General features: G+C 40.0%; 1 protein-coding gene across 1 annotated transcript in view; it reads right to left on the bottom strand.

Moving 5' to 3' along the window:
- The window catches only part of BBS9 (Bardet-Biedl syndrome 9), a 327,568-nt gene that overhangs the window by 155,180 nt on the left and 153,464 nt on the right, over nt 1-18,924 (bottom strand). Inside the window, exon 20 of the mRNA XM_074150186.1 lies at nt 9,208-9,430. Coding sequence (XP_074006287.1) covers nt 9,208-9,430 — 223 coding nt within the window. The remainder of the gene's footprint in view (nt 1-9,207; nt 9,431-18,924) is intronic.

Raw genomic sequence — 18,924 nt, 5'->3', positions numbered from 1 at the left:
TTCACCCATGTCAACCTCATGCAGTTCAACCAGGCCAAGTGCAACGTCCTGCACCAGGGTCATGGCAATCCCAGGCACAAATACAGGTTGGGCGGAGAATGGCTGGAGAGCAGCCCCGAGGAGAAGGACTTGGGGGTGCTCATGGATGAGAAGCTCAACATGAGCCAGCAATGTGCCCTGGCAGCCCAGAAAACACCCGCATCCTGGGCTGCATCAAAAGAAGTGTGGCCAGCAGGGCGAGGGAGGTGATTCTACCCCTCTACTCTGCTCTGGTGAGGCCCCACCTGGAGTACTGTGTCCAGCCCTGGAGTCCTCAGCACAGGAAGGACATGGACTTGTTGCAGCAGGACCAAAGGAGGCCATGAACACGATCAGAGGGCTGGAGCACCTCTCCCATGAGGACAGGCTGAGAGAGTTGGGGTTGTTCAGCCTGGAGAAGAGAAGGCTCCGGGGAGACATAATAATGGCCTTCCAGTACCTGAAGGGGCTACAGGAGAGATGGGGAGGGACTCTTTATCAGGGAGTGGAAAGATAGGACGAGGGGTAATGGTTTTAAACTGAAAGAGGGGAGATTTAGATTAGATATTAGGAAGAAATTCTTTGCTGTGAGGGTGGTGAGACACTGGAACAGGTTGCCCAGAGAAGCTGCGGCTGCCCCATCCCTAGAGGGGTCCAAAGCCAGGCTGGATGGGGCTTTGAGCAACCTGGTCTGGTGGGAGGTTGGAACTCAATGATCTTTAAGGTACCTTCTAACCCAATCATTCCAACCCTTCCAATCATTCTATGATTCTACAGTTAAGGTAAGAAGTACACATTTTACCAAATGTTAGTGGAACCCCAGCTTCTAAAGAGGCCTTAAAGAAAGAAAAACCATACAATTGTTAAAATGCAAATATACATTAACTTTTGAATCAGATAAGTATGTCTTTAAGTTTTGAGCCGTTTAGAAAATTAATATTAATGAATGTGATACTTTTGTGATACATAGCTATACCTCATATAAATATATACACCAAACAAATAACTTTAGCCAGCAAATGTAAGAAAAATCTTCCTGTTTAAGTGCAGCAGTCTTCTATATCATCCCATACATTAAAAAAAAACAAAAAACAACTTTATCACTCTTAGTAAATGACTCACTTCCTGGGCAAATCAGTCTTTCAAGGTACTTTATTGATCAACCTATGTGATTTGAAGGCAGCTAGAAAAGATGAGCTAGTTTTCATTGCAACACTTAGAGTGAGTTAATGCCAATTTCATATTTAAGGGTCTGAGCCAACAAAACCATATGAGTGAATTGGCGTGATGTGTCTTATAAATGTGCTTTAAAAGCCTCTGAGTACCTTTAAGAAAAAAAAAAAAGTCCTCAGCAAACTGACTTTCAATGAGAAATAGGCACTTTTATTAAGATTTAGTTCCTGAAGATCACAGATACTTACCAGTGTCTTCTAGACTGGTACTGTCTCATGAAATAGTGGAAACAGGTGAGGAACATCATGAAAAAGACAGGTAAATGCCGAATCCGATTTGGTCAATGACAGTTTCCCTTGAGCTCAGTGTGCTACCAGTTCCATCAATCAGTGCCATCCTGCCCTCAGGCGTACAACATTCTTGCAAGTATTTGCAGCAAGCTTTGTGAATGAAACTGTACTTTCATGTTTGCTAATACAGATTTAACAAGCATTGCTAAAAAGCTTTACGAATACCCAATGTATTTAAAGTAAAATAAGAAAAATATATCTAAGAGCATTACTTTAAGGGTTACAAAAGGAAAAGAAGTAGGTTAGTATTTTATTGCTACAGAAAAGACATGGAAAATATCTTAAATGATATTTGAAAATATCTTAAATGATAAATCACAGAATCACAGAATCACCTAGGTTGGAAGGGACCCTTTAAGATCATCTAGTCCAACCAATGAAAAAAAAAAAACAACAAAAAAACCAACCCACACACACCACACCACACCCCACACACCCCCCCCCCACACCACCCAACACTAATCCATATCCCCGAGCACCATGTCAACTCCTCTCTTGAATACCTCCAGGGATGGTGCCTCAACCACCTCCCTGGGCAGCCCATTCCGATGCCTGATAACCCTTTCAGTAAAGAAATATTTCCTAATATCTAACCTGAACTTCCCCTGGCGTAACTTGAGGCCATTACCCCTTGTCCTACCATCTGTAACTTGGGAGAAGAGACCGACCCCCGCCTCTCTACACCCTCCTTTCAGGTAGTTGTAGAGAGCGATAAGGTCTCCCCTCAGCCTCCTCTTCCCCAGACTGAACACCCCCAGCTCCCTCAGCCTCTCCTCGTAAGACTTCTTCTCCAGACCCCTCACCAGCTTCGTTGCCCTTCTCTGGACCTGCTCCAGCCCCTCAATGTCTTTCCTGTGGTAGGGGGCCCAAAACTGGACACAGCCCTCGAGGTGGGGCCTCACCAGTGCCCCGTGCAGGGGGACCATCACCTCCCGAGTCCTACTCACCACCCTGTTCTTGATACAGGCCAGGATGCTGTTGGCCTTTTTGGCCACCTGGGCACACTGCTGGCTCCTGTTCAGCCCACAATCCACCAACACCCCCAGGTTCTTTTCTGCCAGGCAGCTCCAGCCACTCTGCCCCAAGCCTGGAGCGCTGCAGGGGGTTGCTGTGACCCAAGGGCAGGACCCGGCACTTGGCCTTATTGAACCTCATCCCGTTGATCTCAGCCCATCCATCCAGCCTGTCTAGATCCCTCTGCAAAGCCTTTCTACCCTCCAGCAGATCAACACTCCCACCCAACTTGGTGTCATCTGCAAATTTGCTGAGGGTATCAATATGAAGTATTAGAAGAAGATATGAAGTATATCATACTTCATAGTCTTCTATGGAGAAAAACAACACTGAATTTGTGTCACATCTATGAAAATAAAATATATTATCAATTTTTATACACTTCTCCACAACAGCACGTGGGGCTATACGAAGTTGTCAATGCACCATGATCTCAAGCTCACAATACTTAAATTACAGGAAAAGTTTTCAAACTGTGATTTGTCAGCCCTCTGTGATTTTGAGAATATCTGCTGGTAGTTAAGAAGCACTGTCTAGTCCTCCATGCCGACTTCTGTGCCCCCTTCAGGCTGCTAAATTGCTTTTGAATAATTTTAAACTACGCAATTCTAACTTTTCCAGGCAAAAAATTCCTGTAGTTGCTACTGAGTTAACATGACGGTGACAGACGGGAGACTGGAATCCGGGCGAGTACTAATGGCAGGCACTACATTTTGCAAGACATTCTGTGTTAAAGTCCACAATTTGAAGGTTGAGAATACCCGAGTCACACGGCTTGTTCCTTCCCCCTAATGACCAATGAATTGATAATTAACAGTGAAAGAGAGGACTTTGCAATAACAAAAATCCTATTTTTTTCAGATTGAACAAACTATTAGTCTGTCTTTGCATTACACTCTTTGTGCACTAAGAACTTTGCAGCAATGTTTATGTCTTTTATATATATAAGTGTATGTGTACATATATATAAATGAATATCGCTCTTCCAGGAACTCAAATCCACATGTTTTTCCAATCAGTCCTGACATTCTCCTCAAGTTTAGTAGCACATAGAGTTCCTTAAGGAATATGACACATTCTGTTGCGTCCTACTTTTCCAGCTAAGAACACAGCTTCCGAATGGGTGATAATCACTCGTGGGTATCAGTACAGGATTTTGGAAAGAGGTATTTATAAACTTACGCAAGAAGAAAAACTTTTTATCTTTCAAAGCATGACTTTGGATACGTTGCGGGTGCATGTATATATCTAATGTGGAAAAGAACATTGTCTTTAAAGTTAGTATTTAACCCTTCATAATCTGAATGACAATCACGATTATAAAACGCAGAATTATAATCAACTTGATAAATGAAAAGAAGCTATAAAGACAAGGTGCCAAGTCAAGTATATACTACCATGCTTTGGAAAGTAACATGGTATGTATTCATACGTATCGGGAAACATCTGGTTAGGCAACAAATGTGTAGGAAAGGGTCTGGATATTGAGATGGAGCAGAGCATAGCAGGGTATACTCCCTGCCGCGGACAAAAGGAAAAGCATTCCACTTTGGAAAACTAACAGTAAGAAATAAAAATCATCGTGAAAAAAGACTGAGATCATTTAATCACAACTAATACAAAAGAAAAAGTTATAGAAGGGATGCACTAAAAATCTTCCAAAGCTTTAAACATTATAAAGAACAGCATTAATTGCCACCACCATCTTCAATATTCACAAGAAACCAGTTTGGTTTGCAGGAAACACAACACATATCAAATATTAGGAACTCTTCCTATAAGGACATCAAGCTAACATATGAGCTACCGAGACATATTGTTCAGCCTTGTCCAAGGTGTTTAAGAGTTCAGATAAACTTCGTCACCGATACTCTGGATACATTAACCCCATCACAACTCAAAGGAGAAAACTAGATGGGCGGTTGGCTTGACTTCTAGCTCTACCTTCATACAAATCTTAACTATTACACTTGCACAAAACTATTTGCAAATCCTATTTCCTGCTTTTCATTATAATTTCACAGTTCTGAAGATTCAGTTGACCTGAGGAGACAACAGTCTCTGGCATCCCACAGATTTCAGTGACGCAGGACTCAGTAACTGATTTTCAGATTAAATACTAGTTTCTCTACTGCTTCAGTTATATTCAACTACGTAAGTAAATCATGCTGAAGCACAATACAAAGATCTCAAAATAGAACAGATAAAAATTATTGAAGCCCAGTTAAAAAAAAAAGAGAAAAAGGATGGTTTAAAGGAAAATACAGTCCTAATTTAAAAATAAAAATCCTTTCCTGAACAAATCGTTGAACCAATACAAATGCCATTTGCAATAGCACGCCATCTGCACAACAGGCACTGTTACAGGAAAAGCAGGATCACGTTCTACCCAAACAGTCGGTGAGATACCCAAAATACAGGTTAGGCAATACTGCCAATAGAGCTCCAAACAATCAGACTGACACCTAAATAAGTCTCCACACAGCCACAGCTGACACTGCTTAAGGTTCTCAAAGCAGCCCTGCAAAACATACAGGTATTATAAGAGACCTTTAAAGGCTACAGAATTAATTCCCTGCAGGTAATCAGGATTTATGCTATGGATTCCCACACCCATTAAGCTCAATACACGACAACCTGGGTGGTCTACGGCACCTTTCCCCAGCACTTCCCTGGCACTGACCCGCACTTTGGGTTGGCACCGCTCCCTAAACCCCTCACCCTTCCTCTCATCCAGCTGTTTGTGCGTTGCCAAAGGCAACACAGCACATGACGTAGCCTCATGTGGCTTACAGTTCTAGTCGTACTCAGCCAATGATTCTGATTAACATTTAATCATCCTTACAAGAAGGAAATCCTTCCATTTTACATACTGGAAAACTATCATGTCCCTCCTCAACCTTCTCTTTTCATCAGAAGAAAAATAAAAATTAATTTTCTAAAATAATTTATAATTTTTGTGCTCTTCTCTAAACTCTATTCAATTTGTCGATGTTTTTCTTAAATTGTGTTACCCTGTAATTCCAACCAAATCTTTCTCATGAAGCATAGAAAGAAATAATTATATCCCCTCATTAAAACCATATGACTACATCCCAAAGTTGGAATTCACCTTTAATAGGATCACATCACTGACTTTTATTCAGTTGCTGGTCCATTATAACCCCCAAGAGCCTAACCTACAGCAATAGGGCTTAAGGAATTGTTTCTCAATTTTTAGTCTGCTAGATTCTTATTTGCCAGAGTCCTCTGCGCTTGTCTCGACTGAACTCCATCTTACTGACCTGAGATCCTTCCTCCAATTTATCAAGTAGTGCTTGAAACTACTGCTAGCTTCTTGCAAAACCACAATTTTCACATTCATACTCCATATTCCATCACTGAAGCCATTAAAGAAAATAACGAACAAAACCAGACCCAGCAGAGACCATGGCATATCTCTAACATACACTGTTAGATTAACTACAAATACTGATAACTATTTTCTGAAGGCATCTTTTAAATAGTTGCACACTTAAAGATAATCATCACCTTTTCAGTGTGGCTTCAGGCAATTTCTCTCAATTGCAGGGTACACCATCTTGAACATATTAAATATAGCTTCTAGAAATCCAGCGTGCTGTTATACTGCTCCAACGCCAGGCAGGTCCAAGGCACTTTTAAACACATTTTTAAAAAGTTGGTTGCTATAGAAAAAGGAACTTCCACCATTAAGAAAAAGAATGAGCTTAAGAAAAAATTGGCGTTGAAGAAAATACTCAATCTAATGACAGCTACACTAGTGAACAACGACAGGACCATCTTTGTCTTGACTTGGAGCTTAAACATCATCAACAACTTCCCTTTATGTTAACATCCAGTATTTAACCATAATCCTCAGATACAAATTCAGTTCTCCCCATCTCAATCCCTGTGCATAGATCTACCTCATTCTCCTCTACCTTTTCCTGTTCCCTCCTTTAAGGGCTGGGAGAAGGAGTTCCTCTATTTTATAGGCATTACTGAACAGCATATAGTTATTTTGTATATACTAGTTTCCCTTTATAAGGCATCATCCAATTTCTTCCTAGTGTAGGCTGATCAATTATTTTTAGTTGGAATCAAGAGTAACACAAATTTCTTCATTACCCCCGCTAATTGCACCCTTTTCACGCTGAGGAGCGGTCTTGGACAGATGAACTTGTTTCTTTTAGGTGAATCTAACCGGGCAGATGAATCCCAGGAACACACCTAAGGCACTCCGGCTGCTAAGGGAGGACCAGTAACACCAGACAGGACCAGAGCTAGTTCAAACCCTCTCTGAAACACATCGATGACGCAGGTCACCTTGCCAGCCTCCATCACTTCCCCTTGCAGATCTGCCTCTAACAGACCACGTTACCTGGCAGTGTAGAGACAGCCACAGAAAAGCCAAACAGGTGATAAGACAAACATGGTTAAAAAACTTCAGTAAAATCTTTATTGTCCCAAGAAAGCTCCCAGTTTTTCTCCAGTCTGTCCACAGACAAACACCCACCCAGTTCAAAGCCTACAGCACATCCCGCTAGAGAGTAACGACTTCAATATTATTCTATTCTAAGCATGTGGCATCAGCATTTCTCTCTAGTGAGCCTATCCTGTAAATGAAGATGAAATTTCTTATTTTTGAGCTCTTCCATACTTTTCTGAAAACTACAATTTCTCAACAGTTAGTGAGTAAATACGTAATTGTACAGACATTTTTATCAAGGCTTCAGGCTGAACTCTTAGGGAAAATAAGAAAGTAGTATTAGGTTTTATAATTTCTTTAAATGACACCTTGTGACACTCTGAAGTGTTAGCCTAATTAGATCATAATTTTGATTCTTAATTAGGTGATTTGATATTCAAAAGGACTACACACTAGCATCAGCAATTTTGAAAATAAAATTATTTCTTTTGGAATCTGTATTTGGATTACAGATTTTAATTGTCTTTAATGTAAATCATGGCCAAAAGGCACTTCAAGTATAGTTAAAACAGTTTATGTTGGGTGGGACACTGCTCTACCAGGTCTCAACCAGCTCCTTGAAGGTACTTAATTTTTCACTATTCATCACGTAAAATGATAATCCTGGTCCCACATACCATCAATCCATGGCTAACAACCCAGAGTCAAATACCTTCTGTTTTGCTTGGGATGCACTTCTTCCTTGTATTATTTTTATTTGAGAGGTAGTGTAACTGTCTACCCGTATCACAACGGTAAAAAATACTCCAGTACGTCCCGCATGCCTTCTTGGTGTTATTTTGGCCTCATGTAATAGAAAACAGCAGGTTTAAAGTTTTTAAAATTTTAGCCTTTATATGTGCAATGTGGAGAGCACGACCAGACCGCTTCCCAGGGTCCTTCATCAAGAGAAAGATTTCTTTTATTTGTTTACAGGTTTTAAAGATTTTACTCATTTCCTAACAGAACTAATCATAACCAAATTGAATAGTCCCCTGAACTCAATAACACTAGTCAATTGAACAGGTAGAAGTTAATTTCCTTATTAAATCAATTCACCTTATTAGCGTAAGTGGGAAAAGGTGAACTGCAGCTCTTGACACCTTTCCAAAATTCTTAGAAGGAAAAACAGTGCCTATATAATCTTTTCAAAGTTCAAAAAAAGAAATACCCTTAATATATACTTCAGTCTTGCAAAGAAATACTAACAAAAATTTGTAAAACTAATTTGACCCTTATTCTTGGTTAATTCTTCACTGCATGTGATTATCAATCCCCTTCCAAACATGGGCCTAGGGAAACACTAAGGAAAAATTATATAGTTTCAACCACTGCCCAGTCTGCAGCTGTTTAAGCGAATCATCTAAAGTAGCACACGCAAAGAAAGGCTGCACACAGTAATGATAAGGAATTCCGAGCTGCTGGAACACTGCACAGAATATTCAGATTCTATCAAACGGGAATCACCAGCCTTCAGGCTCCGCGAAAAGGGGTGGCTTTGCTCCCACTGTTACTAAAAAGTAGAAATATAGAAAAGGACATAAATAAAATATCTTTAAAAAACGGGAATTCCATAACATTCATTTAAAACTTTGTGCACTCTGAAATCTTCTCCACATTCCTTTTCCAAATGAGAAATATTATTCAATGTCTACTTAAATTAGTTTCATCTTTAATTTCATTCTTTCTGTGAGATATCACCCAGCCAACTAGTACTTTCTAAAGCTGCAGATTGTTTTTATTCAGTGTTATCACTACTTCATAATTAGTCATATGGATGTGCCATAAAGCCCGTAATGCAACCGTAATTATTTCTCTATCAAGGAAGCAGGAATTTTCACTCCTCACTTTTCCATCACGTTAGAAATGGACACATGTATATATTTAATTGAAAGGTGCAAAGAAATAAGTGATAAGGCTTTTAGAGCATAAAGATGAGCATCTGGAGTTCATTTGCTGCATTACTGTGCGTACACTGTAAGAGCAGCAATGAGTGATCCAACTGAGATAAAACTTTCTTAAAACTGTCTTATTACCTAACTCATTCCACTGGTCAGCAACACAACCAGTGGTTGGTTTCCACAGCCAGTGAAAAACAAACTGCTAACAATTAAATACGCATATTTGTTAGTTTTAACATACAAATACATAGTCTGAATTATGAACATGTCCTTCATGTCGTACCTGGCATGCCAGCAGGTTGCTGAGTGGCTGAGTCTGTACTTAAAGAGAGGCGGCCACCTTTGGCCAGTCTGTCACAGAAGAGGGTGATGTTCTTCTTCAGTCTGCTGGTATCTTTGGGCATGCACAACTGGCTGCTGAGATTCAGGGCCTGCTCCTTAGAGCTCTTCGACAAACAAGTTCTTAACAAGTAAGAAATGGCAGCATCCACGGCTTCTTCCCAACCCTGGATTAAAGAAAAGGAAATTAAATCAAATTAGGTGAACTGTAATATAATATAGCATGTTAAAAACAAGGTAACAAATCAAGGACTCGGACTTTTCAAATTATAGCAACATATAAAATATAATCTGAGGGGTTAATGTGTGTCACAAATACCCAGTTCTTCAGCTTGTACAAGCAAAAACTGAAAAAAGCCCCAAACTTGTTCCAATATTAAGATTGACAGAGAAATATAATTTCAATAATAATAATATATGGACAGTATGTGATGTAACAGTTAAATTCGGTAGTTCTATTAATAACTCAAAACCAGAAGGTTCCTGGATGCAACATTTAGAATTAAGAACAGAACTGAGATGGGGTTCTAATTGACAAGCAGCTGAATATGAGCCAGCAGTGTGCCCAGGTGGCCAAGAAAGCCAATGGCATCCTGGCTTGTATTAGAAATAGCGTGACCAGCAGAAGTCGGGAGGGGATTGTGCCCCTGTACTCAGCACCGGTGAGGCCACACCTGGAGTATTGTGTCCAGTTTTGGGCACCTCAATCCAAGAGAGATATCGAGGTGCTGGAGGGAGTGCAGAGGAGGGCAACGAAGCTGGTGAAGGGCCTGGAGAATAAATCTTATGAAGAGCGGTTGAAGGAGCTGGGACTGTTTAGTTTGAGGAAGAGGAAGCTCAGGGGAGACCTCATCACTCTCTACAACTACTTGAAAGGACATTGTAGAGAGGTTGGTGCTGGTCTCTTCACACAGGTAATTAATGACAGAACAAGAGGGAATGGCTTCAAGCTCCAACAGGGTAGGTTTAGACTGAACATTAGGAAAGAATTTTTCACAGAAAGAGTGGTTGGGCATTGGAACAGGCTGCCCAGGGAGGGGGTTGAGTCACCATCCCTGGATGTGTTTAAGAGCCGTTTAGATGTGGTGTTGGGGGATATGATATAGGGGAGAACTTTGTAGTGTAGGGTAGATGGTTGGACTCGATGATCCCAAGGGTCTCTTCCAACCTGGATGATTCTATGATTCTATGTAAATACAAACATAATATGTAGGATAGAACATTACGCTGACGATACGTCAAGGCCAGGAAAAAATAAAAAGGTATTCTCTTATACATTCTTTGGAATCTTGTCTAAGATTCTGACAATATGACTGCAACCCAAAGCCTCAGATATTCAGCTTCCATGTATCAGACCAATTAACTAAAGGTTACGATCCATTTCTGAGAAGACCGGCTTAGAAATCAGTTCAGTGAAAACCAGCAGCTACCTATGGAAAAGCTTCCACAGGAGGAAAAGCTGCATTCAGTGTCACACTCAGTATATGTATTTCCACAAAATAAAGTGTCTGCTCCTGCAAATAAGACTCACTAAAAATAATTACCTTTCTTTTCATGAGGCACCTTGAAAAGCACCTTTAAAAGTTAGTTTCAAGTTTGTACTATGGTTTTCAGTGACACGAACAAATCTAAGACATTCCTTCAAATAAGAATCATTGATAGCAAAAGTCTCATTATTTGTGACAAGGTTATTAGGGCAACGCCTAAATTCTAATACCACAATAATATCATTTATGCAGTGTACAATGCAGAACTGACCCGTCTTCATGCCTTCTGTAATCTTAAATTACACACTGTGAGGAGACCACGTGATTAACCCAAAATGTCTATAATTAATAAACACGCAAAATAGCCACAAAGCCTGCTCATGTCTTTCCACGAGAATCTTAGGGAGCTTGGACAGCTAGCAATGATTATGAAGGGCTCTGTGCTCTGCTGACTTCAGGACTCATAACACCCTCGGTACTCAGCTACCTGTAAGCAAGTTTACATACGTGCTGCCTACACGGACACTCAGTCGCTGCAGAACTCCTGTCTGGCCTCTCAACACTCCTGAGTGGTTGGAACTTACTTTGGCAATAGTCTTTATTGACTTCAGAAGTTTTGAGGCTAGAGTCTGGAAGCACCCAGCTCTATCTAAGACCTACCCATGCTAAGCCAACGGAAGGTAACACCAGGGTAGCTCTTCACTTGGCGATTACTCGGGCAGAACAAAACGAAGACTCAAGTATCCAGTCGTAATTAATACAACCCCAGAGTCTTCTAGTTTCTAAGCTCTTTCTCATGATGATTGATAGAAAACACTCAGCTGCACAGAAAAATTACCTACCTACCTAAATGTCCATGACTGGGGAAGTGTAACATTTGAAAGAAGAACAGTGTCAACTCTGTTGGAGTTCACTGGCAAGCAAATAAGGTTTGTGAATTTTTTTTTTGTTAGCTACATACAGCTTTTGTGAAGGCTAGAGTACTGCTTTGGACACAGAGGAGCAAAGGCCACCATTCCTGACTCCGTTACTTCCTAAGAACGGGCCCAGGACAGATGCTCACGAGTAGGCAAGTCCAGCAGTGAGACCACACAGTTACGTGCACTCCATCCTGGTCCATACCCTGGTCTTAACAGTACCCTGAACACGTGCTGTGTGTGTATAAAACATTCACATTTTGCAGAGGAACAGGATCAACTACTGGGGTTTTCTTAGTCAATGTTTAGTCAATGCTTTAGGTGGACCTGCTTTGGCAGGGGGTTGGACTAAATGATCTCCAGAGGTCCCTTCCAACCCCGTGTGATTCTGTTTGCCTTTCCTGACTTCAGAACAATGACAACATCAACCTACTGTCCTATCTGGATTTCCCCCCCCAAAAAAATGTAAATTAGAAAAAATATGCCAGTCAATAAATGCTACGGTAGCTTAACATTTTTCAAATATTCTAGAAAGAGTCTATTGGAGTGTAATCCATCCAGTGACCTGTGATGGTGACGGGAAATAATCCATTGCACAGCCAATTTAAAGAGGTTAATGAGCTGGCAAATGCTGTCTACATTCCCACATACTAGCTAAGGAAACTCAGTAAGTACAAAGCTCCAAAACCAGTCAAGTCAAGCACTCCAAATTATACTACAAACCACGAAAAAAAACACTCACTAAAAGACAAAGAAAAACGTGATTAACTGGTGTCAGCATCCAGTAGCCGAGAAGCTGACCAATGTATCCCTCCACATTAGTTACAAAATTACAGGCAAAAGGAGCATTTAAATAAGGAGACTGAAATACAAGCTAAGGGAAGTCAGAAAATTAGAAGTGGCTAGTATTCTGTCCTTGGCTCACACAGGTACGTTTTACTTTGTACCACAGCCTTAACGTTTTCCAACCTTTTTTTCTTGTATTTAATTTCCATGTAAAACTGGTTTCTCAGTAGACCATAAAACTATCTTCTACAACTCAAGGACCGTTGACCTAGTAAGTCCAGTCAAATCCAAAGCAGCCTTTATAATTAGCGAAAGAGTACACAAAAGCTACCTCTACGTTAAACAAAAAAAAAAAAAAATCTTGATAGAAATCTGTTGAGGTGATTTTATACAACTAAGAATTAATGGCCACAGCAGAAAGAATAGGCTACTCTAAGAGCTCTGAAATACTGTAGGGTTGAGGACATTCCAGGGAAAGGACAGAGTGGACAAAAAGGAAAGGGGAAAAAACCAAAGTGATTATTGGGAGGTTGAGAACAACTGGTTTATTGAATAACCGAACTCTAGGGATTGTGGAAAATTTAGAGAACTACAAATTAATACTATTTTTCTTAAGTGTAAATAAATCATCCTAACAGCTTATCAAACTTGAACAAGATTGTTCCTAAACTGTGTTCATGAGCCAGACAGATATTTGACTCTGTATCTTAGGAAGCCTCTCAAAAAGCCTGAATTTACTTTGAAAGCCTTGATCATTATTAAAATTATCCCTAGTGCAACAGCCATTTTTCAAGCTGCCTATGGAATAATTTATCCTGGAGTGATAGTCCTGAAAGAATTCACACGCAATGTGAAACACGCTGCAGAAACTAAGCAAAATCGGTGCAAGCCAAATTATGGGAATTTTTACAGCTGTTAACTCAGGAATTTGCCTGCTATATCTTATTTCTTGATTTTAGTCACAATAATGATTTCATCGGCTTTCAAAAATGCTACAGTGCTTGGAAGCTCACCTTACTGAATAACAACCTTGGCATTTATGGTTATACAAACCACCAAAGAAGAGGTTTCTCTATCTGAAAGCATTGTATAAGCTAATTCACAAGTGACACCAGCTTTTTGTCTTTCAACACTTCGCTTTCACAGTGATTAAAAAAAAAAAAATTATCTTATTGTTACACGCACTAAGTGGTAATCCATTAATCCAGGGCTACTGAACTGGTAGTCTCCAACACAGACACAGGCTATTATTATTAGAAAATATTATTTGCAAATAATCATATTAGCAAATTTGCCAGCTACCAGTCATCCTCACCCACATTTTTCAAGCATACTTTGTATTTCTAACTGAGCTATTTGCCTGGAACAGGAGATAACAGCCCCAGCAGCCATGAAGTCAGCATGCAGCATTTGCCTGTTCTGCTGGAAATGGAGCTGACAAACTTTCCTTGTGAGTGTCCCTGAAAAATTACTGCTAAAAATTAATTGATCAGCCGTTTAAGGAGACCTTTTGAACACACTCTGAATAAAATGAAAGAAAAAGCCAAGCAAATAGACTCTGTATCTATATAGCACTCAAAAAAAAAAATTGCAGTAAAATATTACTGATGTCTTAATGTATTAAGCTTTGAACAGTCTCAAGAGACAGTGTATTTTTTAAGATTCATTTGGTTAAAGAATTATCCTTGTAACAATATAAAAACAGTTTTCTTCAACATAGTGCATTAAAAACACCAGTCATGGATTATTCTAGAATCTTCTACAACTCACTTTTGGAAAAAAAAGAAACAAACAAAAAAAAAAAACACCCCAAAAAAACCCCCCAACCACCACCCCCCACAAACTCCACATATACAAGTAACAAAAACCTACCACTGGAATACCTAAAAAGCATGGAAATGGTAAAATCCTACAGACTAGTGGAATTCAAGTCTGATGAAAATGCAGACAAATGACTCAAGCTTAAATAGATTCCAAATCTACTAAGTGCCTACGAGGGACATTCGAGCGAGCACACAAGAGGAAAAGCACCAACTGAAATTGTTATGCTGATCCTCCTCCCTATAATCATATCTGCCTTTAAATCAAATGTTATAACATCCATAAAATTAACTAATTTGATTTTTATTTCTATTGACATTTAAAATCATTCAATTCCAATGGGAATTTGCAGAGTGATGAAAGCAATATCAGAGTGAGGATATAGCTGAACTTCCAAGACAAGGTAAGAGACAGAACAACTAAACCGAAGCAAATTAGTAAGATACCTAGTTCTAGAAGAATAGTTCAAAACAGTCAATTAATCAATTTCATTTCAATTAAAGGAAAGAATTTTAGGCAGAAAAACATCCCTATTTATGAGACTGTACTCTGAAGTGTTAACCTATTGTCAAGAGCTAAATTAAAGACATTTAAATCTTATTATGGATTTGGATTTAGCACACTTACCTACTCCAAACAAATTACAATTTACTTAAAACGTAAGGGATAAAAGTGGAACGCAAACCCCAAGGAAGTACAAGGTAACATCTTGGTAACTCTGAACACAGTCTGCCGTCTCATAACATCCTCATTGGAAAACTAAGGAAGTGTGGGCTGGATGAGGGGACAGTGAGGTGGATTGAGAACTGGCTGTGTGACAGGACCCAAAGGGTAACGAATAATGGAGCAGGTTCAAGCTGGAGGCCTGTAACCAGTGGTGTCCCCCAGGGGTCAATACTTGGTCCAGTCCCGTTCAACATATTCATCAGTGACCTGGACGAGGGGACAGAGTGTATCCTCAGCAAGTTTGCTGATGATACCAAGTTGGGTGGGGTGGCTGACACCCCGGAGGGCCGTGCTACCGTCCAGCGAGACCTGGACAGGCTGGAGAGCTGGGCAAGGAAGAACCTCATGAGGTTCAACAGGGAAAAGTGTAAGGTGCTACACCTGGGCAAGAAGAATGTCAGGCACCAATACAGGTTAGGGGTGGACCTGCTGGAGCCAAGCTACGAAGAGAAAGATCGGGGGGTCCTGGTAGACAGCAAAATGACAATGAGCAAGCAGTGTGTTCTTGTGGCCAGGAAGGCCAATGGAATCCTGGGCTGCCTAGGGAAGAGTGTGGCCAGTAGGTGGAGGGAAGTCATTCTCCCCCTCTACTCTGCACTGGTGAGGCCACAACTGGAGTATTGCATCCAGTTCTGGGCTCCCCAATTCAAGAGGGATAGGGAACTACTGGAAAGAGTCCAGCGAAGGGCAACAAAGATGATTAACGGATTGGAGCATCTCCCTTATGAAGAAAGGCTGAGAGAGCTGGGACTCTTTAGTCTGGAGAAGAGAAGGCTGAGGGGAGACCTTATTAATGCCTATAAGTATCTAAAGGGTGGGTTGAAGGAGGATGGAGCCGGACTCTTTTCAGTGGTTCCCAGTGACAGGACAAGGGGCAACGGGCACAAGCTGGAACATGGGAAGTTCCACTCGAATATGAGAAAGAATTTCTTCACGGTGAGGGTGACAGAGCCCTGGAACAGGCTGCCCAGGGAGGGTGTGGAGTCCCCTTCTTTGGAGATTTTCAAGACCCGCCTGGATGCAGTCCTGAGTAGCATTCTCTAAGCAATCCTGCTTCAGCAGGGGAGTTGGACTAGATGATCTATATGGTCCCTTCCAACTCTAAAAAAATTCAGTGAAATTCAGTCTCTCAAAGAATCAAGCTCTGTACTTAACAGATCTAAGGGTTAAAAGATTAAAGAGTCCACAAACAAACAGAAGAGTAGGCAGAAAGGAATCAAGACTTAATACAGGAAACTATGAGATCTCTTCACAACATTTATTTAATGGAAGCTATAGCAGCACAAACAACTCTCTACAAGAGCCATTCACTTTGAGTGAATCGCTCATTCACTTTGAGTGAATCGCTCATTCACTTTGAGTCGTGCTCAGTAAACACATATTGATATCATACAGCAACTTCACCTGAGAGACACCTATATGACCGATTCTTTCCTGAAAAGTACACTTGCCATTTAAAAGTTCATTCTTCCTCTGGCATTTTTGTCCTCTGAAGAACAATTCACAAACCACTAAACAGTTCTGCACTAAATATAAGACTGATAGTTTTTGGAAGATTCTATTCTAGGGACATTTAACCTCAAATCAAGATATGCCAAAATCTTCTTCTATAACGTCTCCAGGTATGGAAGGAAAGCTGAAAATCTGTATCGTTCAGAAATTAAAATAGTGTTTCTAAAGCTAACTTACAGAATACACAGTCTGTCTTTTAGGAATGGTGCTCCTAAACTAATATTTTACCAAGGATCTTCTGGAAAAATCATAATGAAGAAGAATGGTAGTAAAAAAGCAGCGGGTGTTTCAGAAATGTAGCAAATTGAACAGTACTAACCAAAGGTTCTGAAAGCTGTGTTCCATCAGAATGATGACTTCTATCATTCAAGTTTTTAATATATTTTTCAAGTCTAAGTCAGAAGAAAGTCAGGCTCACAGGAACAAATTATGATTATTAGCAGTAATCATAACTAGGGTTTCGTGTATTAATGAAACAACTGATAAGATGATCAGAGAGTGTATCACCTGTAAGGAAGCAGAACTTCTCCAGGTGGGGATCATAGTCATAATATCTCCACAGCTACCTAACCCTTCCATGCTTCGGGGTTTAATAATTTGCTCCAAGGAAAGTGCATGTTCACCAGAACATGATCTATCAGGTTGACTATAGATGGTGGTTTTAATAGCTCTTCCATTAAAATTTCATTAATCTCTGATTACGGTAGCCAAATTTCCACATGGGCTCCTTCCTTTAGGATGGGATGTTCTTCATTTGCACAGAAAGACTTTCAAAATTAGGTTAGAATTAGGTCAGAATTAGACTACAATGAGACCAGTAGTTTTCTTCTTGGCAAGTAATGTATCTATACTGCCCAACTCCTCTTTCAAATTGTCTCATGTCTCAAAATCTGAGCAATATAAGCAATATGTGTCCTAACACTTGTTTTTTATTATTTTATTTCTGGACAACAGTGAAAATTATGAAGATCTTTAAGGTGGAGTGGGTGACAGGCAGAGAAGAGGGCATGTTTTTCAAGAGATAAATTCTATCTAATTGTACAGTTACTCCTCTAAGTAATGCTTGTTTCTTGTAATATAAATACATCCTGTCTGGAACTGTAAAAGTTCACACACATCATCAGTTTCTGCAGGAGCCATTCCTGAATACTGAATTTTTTACTTTTTTTTTGTCATCCTAATTTTATTTTTAACTTATTACAACCATTGATCCCTTCCTGAGAACTGATGAAAGAAACTCCTGCATGCTTTACATGGAGTGGTTTGGCTTCTTTGCTGCCAGCTTCAGGGGTCTGTTGTTTTGCTTTTTAGCATTGAAATCATCTAACACTTCATCTTTCTTTTCCTCAAGAACTTTTCACCAGTTCTCTAGGAAAACTGAGGTGCTGTTTGGGTTTTGCAGATGCCGTCAAAGCTGTCCGCAGGCGTGCAAATACAGCAGGAGTCATGCGTCGTGCTGAAGAATGCTATATATCCGATAGCAGCTCTGCCATACACAAGGTCTATAACTTCAACGAGGTCCAGCAAGATAATTTTTGATACAAGGAGGAGAAATCAGACCTTGTTATACTTGGTCTGGAGAAAAAAGTAGAGAAAACATATGCTAAGAAAAAGCTTCTTGAGACATTTCACTGCATCTCAGCCCATATTTTATTTTCATATCAGTGACATGCTTGGGGAGGAACTTCTCTTACTAGAATATTCTTTATTTGGTTGCCAGTGTAAGATGCTATGAAAGCCTGACAAATGAGTCCATGTTTCAAAAAGCTGTGAAATATGGAACCTCGCCCACTCAAATACTTTATCTCTGGGAAAAAAAATAAAATTGACAAAAAGGTCGTTTCCTACTTAAATTCTCACAGTACTTTAGATTTACTCACCACAAACTTTAAACTCAGCTCTGTTGCTTTAAATTGCGAAATTTTTATTCCCCCAAAATGCACAGGTGAGGATAACAAAAATCGTGGCAAGCTAGATTTGCATATTTACTTGGATAGCAAATTTTCAACCTTATGTTAGAATTATTGGTTTTTTGCTTGAGGCAGTAGCTTGGGCAAAAATCACTAACTCCTCCATTGTTTGTACAGCCTTGTCTTGTGAATAAATGTCTGATTTAATTATGAGGTATCAATACCATATTTTGGTGATATCAAACTCCCGCTTCATTGAAAAAGCCAGGAGAAGATGGCAAACTAAATTACGCGATCTTGATGTTTCTTCAATTTGAACTGGCCTGCCCTAATGTAAAGTGAGTCTATCACCAACTGTGCAGACAGGAGAGAATACTGGTACATCATTCTTAATCTAGGAATTAAGCATCTTACCATTAACTAAAAGGAAAAACTTCCATCTGAAAAAACGGTTACTCTGAAAATCATAATAAAAAAGCCAGAGTTTTTTTCTGGGATCTTT

This window comes from Numenius arquata, chromosome 7, assembly GCF_964106895.1.
Source record: "Numenius arquata chromosome 7, bNumArq3.hap1.1, whole genome shotgun sequence".
NCBI lineage: Eukaryota > Metazoa > Chordata > Aves > Charadriiformes > Scolopacidae > Numenius > Numenius arquata.
This window is presented reverse-complemented; position numbering and strand designations above follow the sequence as displayed.